A 13,144-nucleotide genomic window follows, 5' to 3' on the forward strand; every position below is an offset into this window, starting at 1 on the left:
GACACACAGTCTAGATTAGGCCACTGCTCTAACTTGTCTGGAAGTGAATGGAAACTTCACTCTTACAGTGCATAAAAATGCATTGTGACAGTGCTTTTAATGTTACTCCAGAGGTGACAAGCAGGGTTGCTACCCTTCTTCTTGAGATAGTCTTATTGCTTGTGTTCTGATCCCTGCTGTAAAAACACTGTTGAGGAATGCTTACTGATTCTTTATAATTGTTCCAAGAAATAGTCAACTTAATTTTTCAAGAAGTCTATAAAAGATGACTGAAATAATGAGATGTCACAGGAAGCAGTCTGTGTGTAAAGAGAGGAGGAAGAACCGAGAGGGCAAATAAACGAGACTGCCCACCTCCCTTCTCCCACAGTGCTGCAGAGCCTGAGGACAGAGAAAACCTCTCTGTAGTCACCCATGTGTTTCCCCATTACAGAGTCCCTAAACTTATGTTTCCTTGAGCCACTCTGACTGCCTCCTTCTTTCTGTTTGGGGATGGATGAGTCATATTTCCCAACCCTGCTCATCAAATAGAGCAAGAGAGTCCAAGTTCCATCTGTATGCTCTGAAGCCTTCAGTGGGGAAGCTCCTCCCTGACCAAAGTCTCAGTGCCTGCTGGAATAGGAGCCATTCATTTTACTTATATTAATTATTCCTGGTAATGCCGCATCCTGCTTTCATTCACCATTCCCCATGTTGATATCACCACATCATCTTGCTTGCCATCATTGGAGGTGTTTCAGGTAGCCCTTGCCTTAAGATGGGTAAAAGCCCTATTACTTAGTGGTATTTTTAATTCCTATCTGAAAACAATCTTCAAATCCTTAGAAAATACAGTGAGCATCAGGCTTGGTCAGGCCTACAGAAGGTTAAGGAAGAAGCATTGGAATTTCAAGGCAAGCCTGGAATACAAAACAATAACAATGAACACTAACAAAAACAAATAAAAAAGAAAAAGAAAAAAGAGAACTAGGCATATAGCTCACCTAACTTAAGTGGACATAAATTTTTGTTTGTTTGTTTGTTTGGCTTTTGAGACAGGGTTTCTCCATATTGCACTGACACTGTAGACCAGGTTGGCCTTAACTTACAGAGATCCACCTGCTTCTGCCTTCCAAGTGCTGGGATTAAAGGTGTGTGCTACCAACACATAGCAGGTGGACATAAATTTTAATATCTGATGGCAGACAATTCCTACATAGTGCCTGTGTCACTTCCAGACTCGAATCCTTGTATCCCTTGGGTACTGAAATGGCTGGGAAGGTGAGGATCTGGTAGAGATCTGGGTTAGATGCCAAATGTATCGATTCTATAAAGTCCTTGAATAATGGATTCTAAAAATAGTGTCAGTGGAGGGCCTCACCCTCCCTCTGGAAATGAGGGGATATTGGGGGAGGTTGCGGGGAGGGCACGGGAGGAGGGGAGGGAAACAGAGGGACCTGGAACTGACTTGTGAAGCAACCTTGTTTCTAATCTAAATTTAAACTTAAAAATAAATAATAAAAAATAAAAAAGGTACTAAAAATAAAAAAATAGTGTCAGTGACGGAGTGAGCCTATATAGATATGTGGTTAAACAAACATTTACCTTGTTTTTAAGGGCAAACCAGAGAAGCCACCTACAAAGAAATCAAAGGTAAATGCCATAATGTATACTTCCATTGTTCTTAGTATAGATGTAGACTTCTTTTAAACTTTAAAGAAACTAAAATTTGTCAAATATTTTTGTCCTGTACCAATGTATGCAGATATGCATATATTACTAACTCTAATTTATCTCACAAGAGCCTTTTAAAAATAAATCGTACCAGATTTCTGAGTGAGAAAACTTGTAGTAGAGTGTAAGATGAACCAAGCATGGTGGTGCATGTCCATAACCCCAACTCTTTTAAGGGAAACAGAAAAATAAGAAGTTCACAGTTACATAGTGAGTTTGAGGTTTAGGCTACATGAGACTGGCCCCTTAACCCCCAAAATAAAAGAATGTAAAAAAAATTAAAGTGCTCAGGTTTTTGTGTTTTATGTATTCTTTACATAGTATAGTCTTTTTAGGAAAACAAATGCCAGTGAGCTTTTCTTGTTAAATGTATCCTACTGTTAATTATGTGAGATGGCCTTCTCCATGTGTTTCTACTAACATCATAGAAGCCTGATCATGACCAGGACCCCATTGATGCCCTCTCAAAAGATTTGGACAGCTGCCCCTCAACTACAGAGAACTCACAGAATACAGGAAAGGTACTATGCTTTTTCATACTGATTTGTTTGAACTACACATTAGCATGTGTATACACATCTATGCAATTTTCACAGTGTAGAATGAATAGGATAATGTTATAGAGAAGTTATAATTCTACTGCCTACAACACTATTATTTGATATATTTCCTTGCCTTTGTCAATAAACATTTCTACAAAATTGTTCACATAGTTTATTTTACATAGTTTGATAGCATTTCATCAAGGTTCTACATGTAACCTGTAACCTCCAAAGCCAACATTTTTGTTTGCCACATGGTTTTGTGAGTGACAGTAAGTCTGAGCTCATTTCTCATAACAGTCTTTGACTGCCTAGCCTCTCTTCTGCTCATTTGCTCTCTGGAGTTTCCTGCTGTCCCCTCCTGGTGCAGCTGGCTGACTCAGGCTCTGCAGTGCTACTTGTGGTCTTTGTCCCCTCTCAGGCTATCCCAGTAGCCTTTGCACACTCTCTCCTTGCATGTGGTCACTTGGTACCAGCTACCTATTTCTCCTTGTGCTGGGCACTGCATACAGTAGTTGGATATTTGATTTCTGTGCCCAGATTATCAGGGAGCTTATATTTAGTAAGTGCTCAAAACATGTCATTTGAACTGAATAAAAAGTAAACCCTTTGTTTTGTTCCATGAATATATGTTAGTAAATGAATGAAAACAACTGTAATTCAGCAGTTGAGGTGCACTTAATCTATAGAACACACCTCGTAAGTCACACAAAAGGAAGAGTGGGTGTTGCAGTCTGTTTGCTCTTGTGTTGACTGCTTTTAAACACAGCTTGTGATCATGCCCTCCACACCAAGTGATTTAATTTGAAGACTCCCTCAGGCTCCTGCCTCTCTTTTGGAAATGCCTAATTGATGTTTCTGTCTTCTTTCCTTTGCATTCCTCTTTTTTCCCTTGTCCCCGTTTATTTTACCATCCCTTTCCCCTCCTCCCCTCTTTTCTCTACACTCCATTTGAGTGTATTCTTTCTTTTGCTTCCTTTTTTCTTTGGTAAATGTACTGTGCTTTTGCATGCAGGCAATACAGCTTTCTGTAACAGTTTCAATTGTTAGATTCATTTCTCTGCAACACTGAAAAAAGGAGTTTGTTTTGTTTTTTTGCTTTCCTTAATGGCACATAAAAGTCAACCTAAGTAGAGAAAAGTTCTGATTTTTTATAGCCTCTGTTTTCTAAAATAAAATTGTAGGTAATATTTGGGGTTCACATGAAATCATGGGATATATTAAACATCAGTGTCACCCACAGTTCTCTCTTATTAGCCTTTTTATGTACTAAAATATGGTTATATTCACTGTGATTTCAAAGATTAGTACCAAACTACACATTTTTATTCAGTTAAGTTGGGGGTGTGCCTGTTTTAGCAAGAGTAGTCTGGATTTATCTAGTAACCAGGGTCTCCATAGACTGACAATGGCAGTAGCCTCATTATATTTCCATTGCTGTAGGAGAAGAGCAAGAAGGTGGGTTCAAGTTCGAAAGCACCCAAGAATGGAGTGAAAACAAAGGATTCCTCCAAGGTAAACATGGCCATAAACATACCATTATTAGTTTAGCAATTGTAAGGAAGTAAGATTTATCTGTTGGTGATTTAGCTTGTTATTGTAAGATATTTAGAGCAAAAGACTTTTAAGTCATAACTATCCCTTAGCATGCCTTACTAAAATAAATAGATAGCCAGACAGATGGATAGAGAAATAAATGAGTGAATAAATAAAAATGCCTTTCTCGGGGGCTGAAGCAGTGGCTGAGCTGTGAAAAGCACTGCTGCTCTTTGGATCTGTATTTGGTTACCAACACTCACATGTGGCACACAACTATCTGTAGCTGGGCATATGTAGCACAATATTTGGACACTTCTGTCACTAAAATTCCTCAAGCGGTAGTCAGGATGGATATTGGATAAGACAACTCTTAAGTTCCTTCCAATTCTATGTGTATCTTAAATAACTACAGTCTTCAGACCATAATAAGAAATTAAAGACCCTAATAGTCTCGTTGCATCAGCAGTATTTTTTCCTTTTGTTTTTGAGATTGTAATGCAATTAATTCCTCCTTCCCTTTCCTTCCCCCAAACTCTCGATATATCCCTCCTTGCTCTCTTTCAAATTCATGGCCTTTTTTTTTCACTGATTGCATCAGCATTTCTTAAGAACAAGCTAATGAAATCTTCGTGTAATTGATTTCATCACAGGTTGCATTATGTCTCAAATAGGTTAAATTATTAATACCTTATCATGTAATTATAATTATAAAAGTGCTCAATCAATCCACTTACAGAAAGTAGAAAATGTAATGCCTTACACAGTGGAGATGAGTCAGCCAGTCTCTTCCCAGTGCAGAAAAGGATGGGGTCTTTTGGGGAGGGTGAAACACTGTCCAATTCCAGAAACACTTATGCATTTGAAGGTTTCTCTTAGGAGCCAATAAAGAAAATAAGTTTAGAGTAGAATATTTAGGATGAATTATGCCTATTTATAGTTTATAACTTAAAAACAGAGTGGAAAGTGTAGAGTATGTTTGTGTCAAATGAAGAAGAGCATAGACTAGGTTATTATATTTCCCTACCTCTGACCCCACCCCCTTTATCTTCTGTCTGTTTAATTCCTAGGAGCCAGTTTTCTCATTAAACTCTCCTGGTGAATCAGGGAGAGCTCTAAACTAATTTATAAATGAAAGCACTGACTCTAGTTTTGATTCCCCCTTAGAAGTCAGAGGAAGTGTCCAATCCAAAGGATGACAAAAATGAAAGCTAAGTTACACATTTGGTAAGTTGAGTTTTCACTGTAAATAGCAATAACTGTCCCTTCTAGCAGTCTGCATTATGGGGAGAGATGTTAAGTTTATCCCTTGAATATTTCATGCTTGTTATGGACTACTCTAAGAAACCACAAGTTGCAAGGTTCACAGCATTCCCTTCTCTAAAAAGAACAAAAGGGATTATTTTGCTATCTGAATATATATGACTAAGAACTCTTTAAGGAGCAGGGAGGCAGTGGTGCACTCCGCCAGCACTCAGGAGGCAGAGGCAGGTGGATTTTTGTAAATACTAGGCCAGCCTGGTCTACAGCGTGAGTTCCAAGATAGCCAGGGTTACACAGAGAAACCCTGTCTTGGAAGACAAAAAACAAACAAACAAACAAACAAAACTTTAAAGTATTCAGATTTTTAAAGAAAACCATATACCAGAATCTAATGAAATCTTTGAAATACAGATTATAGTACAGGTTTTTGTTGGAAAACAAATTAACATATTTTATCTGAAATACTAATCATGCTGAGTGGTGGAAATCATAGTTTGGAAACAAAGGCACTTTAACTTTTAATCTTGTTTATTTGTCTCAGTTTTGGAAAGGACAGTGGTTGAATCTGACCTATCACTCAGTAGATGGGTTCTGGCCTTCCTACAAGTCATACAATGCAACTGCACACTCAGCAGGCCTGAGTATTGGAATGGGGCTGGCCTGGTGACTCAACAGGTGAAGATGCTCGACACCGAGCCTGACCACCCAAGTCCCATCCTTGGGATCCATGTAGTAGGTCCACAAAAGTTGCCCTCTGACTCCCACATGCACACTGTGGTATACACACCCTACATGAAAACTGAAGAAAACTGTGAGGTAAATAAGCCCGAGCTCTTTCATTGTGATCTACTTCATTTCCTGTAGTGAAATCAGCTAGAACTACTCCAGATTTTCTCAGAGTTAAATGATCATGTTATATTAATAACACATTCATATTTCCTTGTATTTTCAGGGTATCTGAATAGAAATTCTTCAGCTGGTGGGTGGTGACTTTTGAAGAACAACGGCTTTGGTGACAATTTTTCTGGGTGGTTTCTAGACAGTGCTATTTGTTATTTCTTTTGACATCTTAAACATTGGTTTGTTGTTCTTTTCCAAAAAGAAAATGAATTTGTCTGGTTCACTCGTGTTACTGTATTGAGTATGGATAAAGTTCAAAGATTTTTAATTGCTTTTAGGTAGGTGGGAGAAGAAAGCTTTATATTTGTAAGAAATATATTTGATAGTTCCTTAAAACACACACACACACACACACACACACACACCTAGAAAACATTTGCAAACTTTTGCACATTATACATAGTGCCTGTAAATCCCCTTAGTATTTTTGGTTTGCACTTAATTTTTTTAGCATTTGAAAAATAGTGTGCTCATCTTTTGTCAGTATTCTGATTTCTTATTACCTCTTTTCCTCTTGGGCTTTTGAATTGTATTTGTTGTATCTTCGGGTTAATGTTGTTAAGTCAAATATAAAATATTGTACATTGGGCATATAACTCCTCTGGGACTGTTAGTAATAAATTAACGATAAATAACCTGGGCAAACCAGGGAGCACCAGTCTCCTTTCATACTTGATCTCTTCTTTACTAAAAGCAAGGACTTCTACTTCTGGTCAGAGATGACACACTGAGACGTGATTTAAGTCAGCAGAAGAGCAAAGCACAGGATAGAGACATCACTGCACAGCAAGTTTCAACAATAAAATTGGAATTCTTAAAATACTTATATGGCTTGAACTATACTAGTTTATTATGGCATTAAACTATGGTTTCCACTCTCTGCAACCTTAGATTGCAATTATTTGCTTAGAGCCATTTACCAAATTGTCTTTATGTGGTTTTATGGGAGTCAAATTTACCAAACACAAAAAATAATTTTTAAAAAAATAATGTACACACACACACACACACACATAACATAAATACTGAAATTTAAAGTCTGCTTCTATACAAAGCAGGTTAAGATTCCCTAACATCTTTGAATGTTATCTCTGATTTTTCTGAGCACTGCACTGGTATCATTGATGGAATTTTGATAAAAAGTTTCATCTAAAATTCCTAGCACTGAATGCTGGAAAAGATTTCAGGTATATATAAACCAGACTTCAGCTTTCTTGTTTACACAGATCACAGCCTTCTTTACCATCAATGCAAAGATTTTCTAAGGACTGAATTAACTTTACTAACATCACCTAGGGGGCAGGCAAGACCAACCAAAAGTAATAGCCTGGATAATGAACATCATCTCCAAAAGTTCTCTCTAAAAACCATGAATCTTTTAAATGTCAAATTCTACTCATGAAAGTGTTGAATTCCCAGTCCCATGAAAAGGTTGGTCACTATTCTATTTTCAAGGCACCAACAACAATATATTCCAAGAGATTTGAACCCATTGGTGTCTAATACTGGTATCTAATACAATATAGGTGTTAGTTCTTTTTCTTTTTAAAAAACATGCTGAAACCTTTGACTTTGACAAATATACCTCCAAGGCTATGGCTGTAGTATACAAACATCCATGCACATATAAGAATATTTTTAAATGATGTAACAAAATACATACATTTAAAAGTGCCTATAAAATCACACATAAAGTTGAGGTACCTAAAATATTTTTCTAATTGGGAATATCCTAAAGACTTGAGTGTTTGCTGGTAACTCACAGAGGCTTGCATAAATCATGGGATCTAAAGGAGTCCTTTTTATTATTCTTTTTTTACCTTTTGCTTTTTTAAATCCATCTAGTGGAGACAAAATAATTGGAGTTATCTCCTTAGAAGTAAGGAATAGGTGGATTTTATTACCAATAAGTTGCTTTTAGAAAATGGGATTTTCCAAAAGTGAAAGTGATCAAAGCAAAAAATCAGTTTTTGTGTATCATTAATCAAGATATGAAATGCAATTAAAGGAAAACATTTTACATGAAAATATTGGCTGTGTGTTCTTTTGCAGATATAGTTTATGGAAAAATTACCAGCGAATTATTTTTATTTAATTTTCAAACCATCATCATGCAGTCAATATAAAAAACAGAATTGTAAACATAATTGCTGTGGTTTGGATATGAAGCATCCCTCGAGCAGGCTCACACCTTGGGCTCCCAGTTGTTGGCAATAGTAAGAGAGGGGCCTGGATCATGAGCTCTTTAGCTTTAGTGCAGTAATCCACTTGCAGTCATCAATTTATTTATTAGGAGGTTAGTTGGGGCAAGTTGGTCCAGTCTGTGGAAATATGGCTTCGACAGTATGCTGAGACACAATACACTGCATCCCTAGATTCCTCTCTGGCCCTTCTAGTTTTTGGCCACTACTGGATAAGCATTCTTCCCTGATAACTGTTATGGTCATGATAATGTTTCACCATAGGCTTGAGACAACAGAGCCGTCAAAAGCACTGAACCAAAATCTTTCCTTGTTTAAGCCGACTACCTCAGGTATTTTGATAGAGCAATGAATATATGATACTTGAGCCGCCACCACCACAGTCCCTCTATACCACAGTATCTTATAGCACTGTATTTTGACATTGTTCCTATCAGTCATATTCATTTATCCTGAAATTTATGCCATCTAAAAATGTATGTAAGACTTGAAGAATTCTTCCCTTATACTAATATAAGTGCATTATTCATATTATCCTTTACTGGTGAGTCCTCAGTGATATATTTGCAGTAAGTGCCAATAGCAGTTATTCAGAAATTTAAAACACCACTCCCTACTGAAGGGTCAGTGGCTCTCCAGTATATCTTAAAATGGAGGGTTTTTCTTATACAGACTGGATGCACCAGTACTACTCTGACTGGTATCATCAGGTTCCCACTGTCTTCCCTTACCCCAGATAGATGAGGAGGAAGCAGTTACTAGAGACGATAAGTAGAAAAGGACTGTGAAAAAGGATACATCTCAAGAGTAAGACTTGTGGTGAAAACCTGCCAGAGGTAAACACAGGGAAATAAATGCTTCTGCCCACTCCCTGCTGGAGCCCAACTCTAAACGCCTAGAGTTGTCTATCAATAAAAACCCAGGGGACAAAGATGTCCAGTTAACTGAACATTGAAAGTCAGCACCATACATGAAGCTAGGAGGACAGGATGGACAGGAGACTTAGAGGGGCAATAGGAGTGCTGTCCCACGGCCATTTTCCAGTGTGGCTAATGATCCAAGCATTCTCTACACATGTGCCTTGCTCACCAGTCTTGCAGAGACACTGATGAATGACTAACACAGGAGGCACAGGGGTTTGTGAGCTGCAGGGCTGAAGCATGGACGTATGAAATGAAAAGTAGCCCCTCAACTTTTTTCTGGCAAGGAGCTGGGAACTTGGCTTTACACTGCAGAGCTACACCTGTAAGCCAGACTCATGACAGCAAAAGATACTGAAGACAGTCTTTTCTCAGACATGATCAAGAGCAATGAAATAAGGAAATATCTTTAGTGGGAGCCAAAACAACGATCTTTAGTTTGAAAATATTCAAATTGAACAAAATTTTGCTGACTATAAATCACAAGAACTTGGCAAGAAACAAATTGTCACATTTCCAGCTTTTCTTCCTGCAGCCATAATCGGATTTTTTCAAAATTCCTCTCCATCCATTGTATGTTTTCCTCAATGGCCTCGATGGTTTGTTGAACACAACGAAGCTGAGAGCCATTTTCTTTCAAGGAGCTGAAGAACCCTTTGACCTTGGGAGGAAAAGGTGAATTTTCAAAGGATTAGTTTTGTTGCATTTAAGCAAATGGTTATTTAAGGCTAATTAAAAGTCAAGCCAGAAGTCCAGCATTTGCTAACATTCTGTACAGAAAGGTGTCTGAGGGATCTGGATATGATTATGTATAACTAAAGTTTGAGTTACACAAAATGAGCTCATGACACATGGTATTAGGTTCTTTTGGATTTTCCTATAGCTCTTTTATTTATTCACAGTTTCCAGACTTTAAAAAGCTTTGAGATGTACCATTTCATAATTAAAGCTTAATTGATTGTGTCTATTTAATATGGATTCTATTATATATACAAACATGCAGACTTAAGTTTTTAAATATGATATCTGAAAAGAATTGCAGAGAGTATCTTCTTAGCCACGGAAAACTTCAGTGACATAAATGCAGTCTTTCTCTGGGGCCAATCCCAAACGTTGGCAATATTTTTATCAGAATTCATAATTCCTACTTTATTCCTTCCAGATACAATCTACATAGAGTTTCCCACAGCTCTGGAGAGATAAGAGACTGCATCACTCTCCTCAAAATGTATCTTCATTCTTGTTGCTTCCCTGGGTCTCTGAACCCTTAAGCTCAAATGATGCACAGTCTGCCTTTGCCAAAGCACTGACAATTGTAGTATATCCTTTCACCTTCAAGAGTTTGTAACAATAACCCACAAATTTTCACAGCATTAATCCATTTTTTGTAGTCAGGAAGCAAATATAGGCCAAGATGTACTATTTATTTAGCATGAATTCCAGACAGCTAATTACTCAAATTCATATTATAATGCCATTTATGAGTTTGCCAGTAGTAGGTGGAAGAGTGACTTTTAGAAAGATAGAGTTCTAGTGAAAAATGATGCAGTTGTCCTAAAACTACTTGCGAGTCCAATTGCTGAGGGAGAGAGGAGACATTCCCTCTCCCTGCCCAACCCTGTGCTTTAGCTCAGTCTACTGACTGATTCCTCATCATTTTGGGCACTCATTAACAAGACACCAATAATTTCGCTTCACTTATCATCTAAAATATTTCATTTATCCTTAAGGAACCCATTGTGATTTCATGGCTGAAATGTGAACTTCTACACAAGCTCTAGCAAAGCCAGCTCTTAACACTTCTCCTGGTCCTGGTCTTTTGACCCAGTACCCAACTCAGATGTGCCTCTCTGCTTAGAAGGGTGGAAGAAAGTCTCCTTTTGTAGAATTTATGTATGTTTCTCTTAGTCCCTCTTACCACACAGTTTCATAGCAATTTCTTATTTTTGCCTGACCACTAGGAAGCTCTGGGATAACCGTTAAACGTCATTGCAATAAGTACCTTGTGGTAATGTAAGTCCCTCACATAGTTATCTCCTATGCATATCTTCTGTGCAACTTTTCATTATTTAACATTTATTTTACAAATGGATCTTATAGATGCACAAATTCCTTTTGGGAAGTATATGATATTCTAAATGAGTAGAGCAACATGACTTTGAATCCTCTCTGCCTCTTTTATAATAGCTTGTCACCACACCAGCCATCTGCACCTCTAGGATTCACTTGTAACTTCTTTAAATGAGACCAATTGTGTTGAGTGTCTTTTTTTTAAGCTGAAGATTTTTGTTGTTTTTTTTTATTTTGTTTTGAGACAAGGTATCACTATGTAATCCTGACTAGCCTGGAATTTGCTGTGTAGAGCAGGCTCCCTTCTAACTCACAGTTATATACCTGCTGCTGCCTCTAGATTGCTTGGATAAAAAGCATATGCCATTCCACCTGGCAAAGTCCATGTTCTTAATTGAAGAGCAAAGCTTGTCTTATGAGAGACATATTCACTGGAACTCAACCATTTCATCAAATGACAAGACTCATTCTCAAAATACCACAACTTTTGTTCCTGCTCTTTTATAATGGCTGATTGACACACATATGTCCCTTTACCTCTTCAAGACGCGCTCTGGAGGAAAACTGGTCTGTTGTTCCCATTACCATATAAGCTATGGTTGGTGAGCCAAGATCAAACCTAGAAAATTACAGAAGGTGTCCATTCAACTTACACTTTAAGTGTCTTATATGTATCCTATACCACTAAAACAATCCATTTGTAAAGTGTAATCAATGCCAAGAGCTAATTAAAAGATTAGAACCTAAAAGAAATGACAGTTCTAGGTAGTGCTGTAAGATTTAGGGTAAAGCTACACTGACCTTGGAGGAGGGAAGCTTCAGGCAAGCCATGGAGTATAAGAAAAAGGAGATAGTGTGGAAAGTACTACTATTTAGATGTTTGGGTTTTCCATCACATAAGGATATTTTAATTTAAAAAGTTATCTTCAACCAAAGATAATCCTTCACATAAATAGCAAACATTAAACACTCATGGGGAGGTGGATGGGTGAAAGAATGCAACAAATCCCAGCACAATTTTTTACACTACTTACTTTTGTACAAGTTTATTCCAATTTTCCCTCAGAAACTTCCAGGCCAATGGATAGCCCACTGGATTTCTGCCAATTAGTATGAGAATATGTGGAAATTCCTGAGTTTTTATTGTATCTCCCTTAAAACTTTGGTCTAGAAGCCTGAAATGATTAAAAGAAAAAAATGTTAGTAATGAATTATATGTGATTAAAGAGTTACAAAAATGTTCAATAAAATAACACAAAAAAATCTTTCATGAATAAAGTCCCAAAAGGTAAAGTGGTAGAATTTTGGTAAACCCACTATAGCAACATGATTAAAAGCTAACATTTACATTGTGTTTAAAAATCCTATACCATATAGTATCTCATTTCCTGAAAACAATTTCTAGAAGTATTCCTAAATATTTCAAGTATGTTACTGCTGTAAAGACACACAATATATACTCCTTAAATATTTTTCCAATACTTGGTTCTAATTACTTGGCATCCTCAGTAAGTGTTTACCCACTTGAACAATTTCCAACAATAAATAACTCTGGGATAACAGAACAAAAGCATGTGATTTCTATCATTCAGTTTCCAGTGGCCATGTGGACATCAATGCACGACTCACCACTGAAGCTTTTCTGGGTCTTGGCTTGTGCAGAGGGCAAATTCAATTTGGCTTTTTTCAGTACCAGACAAAGATGACTGATATTTACTATAAAGAAAATCCCAGCCTTCTGTGTTCTGGGCACCCACAGCAAACACTGCCATGGTCACATCGACAGGGAGTCTGTGGGAAAGAATAAACCTATAAAATCCTGAGACTGGGGAACAATAATGAACTAGTTTCACACTCACAGGTTCATTCTTGAAAACACAAATTACTGTTTCCTTCTGTTACACTTTATGAAAAGAGGCAAGAGAAAATGTCTAAAATAAGACTTGAGCAGCCTCAGAAATACAATAATAAATGTCATTCATAAATGCCTACATATCTA

At 37.3% G+C, this 13,144-nt stretch overlaps 2 protein-coding genes across 18 annotated transcripts in view; one reads left to right on the plus strand and one right to left on the minus strand.

Annotated features, from left to right (window-relative positions):
• Cast (calpastatin) overlaps positions 1-6,612 on the plus strand; it is a 104,515-nt gene extending 97,903 nt beyond the window's left edge. For all 14 annotated transcript variants that reach the window (XM_040728942.1, XM_040728931.1, XM_040728935.1 and 11 more), the window contains 5 exons: positions 1,597-1,632; positions 2,142-2,234; positions 3,699-3,770; positions 4,959-5,018; positions 6,007-6,612. In XM_040728942.1, coding sequence (XP_040584876.1) covers positions 1,597-1,632; positions 2,142-2,234; positions 3,699-3,770; positions 4,959-5,006 — 249 coding nt within the window. In that variant the 3' untranslated portion in view covers positions 5,007-5,018; positions 6,007-6,612. The remainder of the gene's footprint in view (positions 1-1,596; positions 1,633-2,141; positions 2,235-3,698; positions 3,771-4,958; positions 5,019-6,006) is intronic.
• A 2,876-nt stretch (positions 6,613-9,488) lies between these two features.
• Positions 9,489-13,144, minus strand: part of Erap1 (endoplasmic reticulum aminopeptidase 1) — a 37,947-nt gene continuing 34,291 nt past the window's right edge. For all 4 annotated transcript variants that reach the window (XM_040728928.1, XM_040728929.1, XM_040728927.1 and 1 more), the window contains 4 exons: positions 12,775-12,936; positions 12,180-12,320; positions 11,683-11,764; positions 9,489-9,736 (listed from right to left, as the gene is read on the minus strand). In XM_040728928.1, the coding sequence (XP_040584862.1) occupies positions 9,584-9,736; positions 11,683-11,764; positions 12,180-12,320; positions 12,775-12,936 (538 nt within the window). In that variant the 3' untranslated portion in view covers positions 9,489-9,583. The remainder of the gene's footprint in view (positions 9,737-11,682; positions 11,765-12,179; positions 12,321-12,774; positions 12,937-13,144) is intronic.

The sequence above is a fragment of the Mesocricetus auratus genome, unplaced genomic scaffold, assembly GCF_017639785.1.
Source record: "Mesocricetus auratus isolate SY011 unplaced genomic scaffold, BCM_Maur_2.0 Super-Scaffold_100020, whole genome shotgun sequence".
NCBI lineage: Eukaryota > Metazoa > Chordata > Mammalia > Rodentia > Cricetidae > Mesocricetus > Mesocricetus auratus.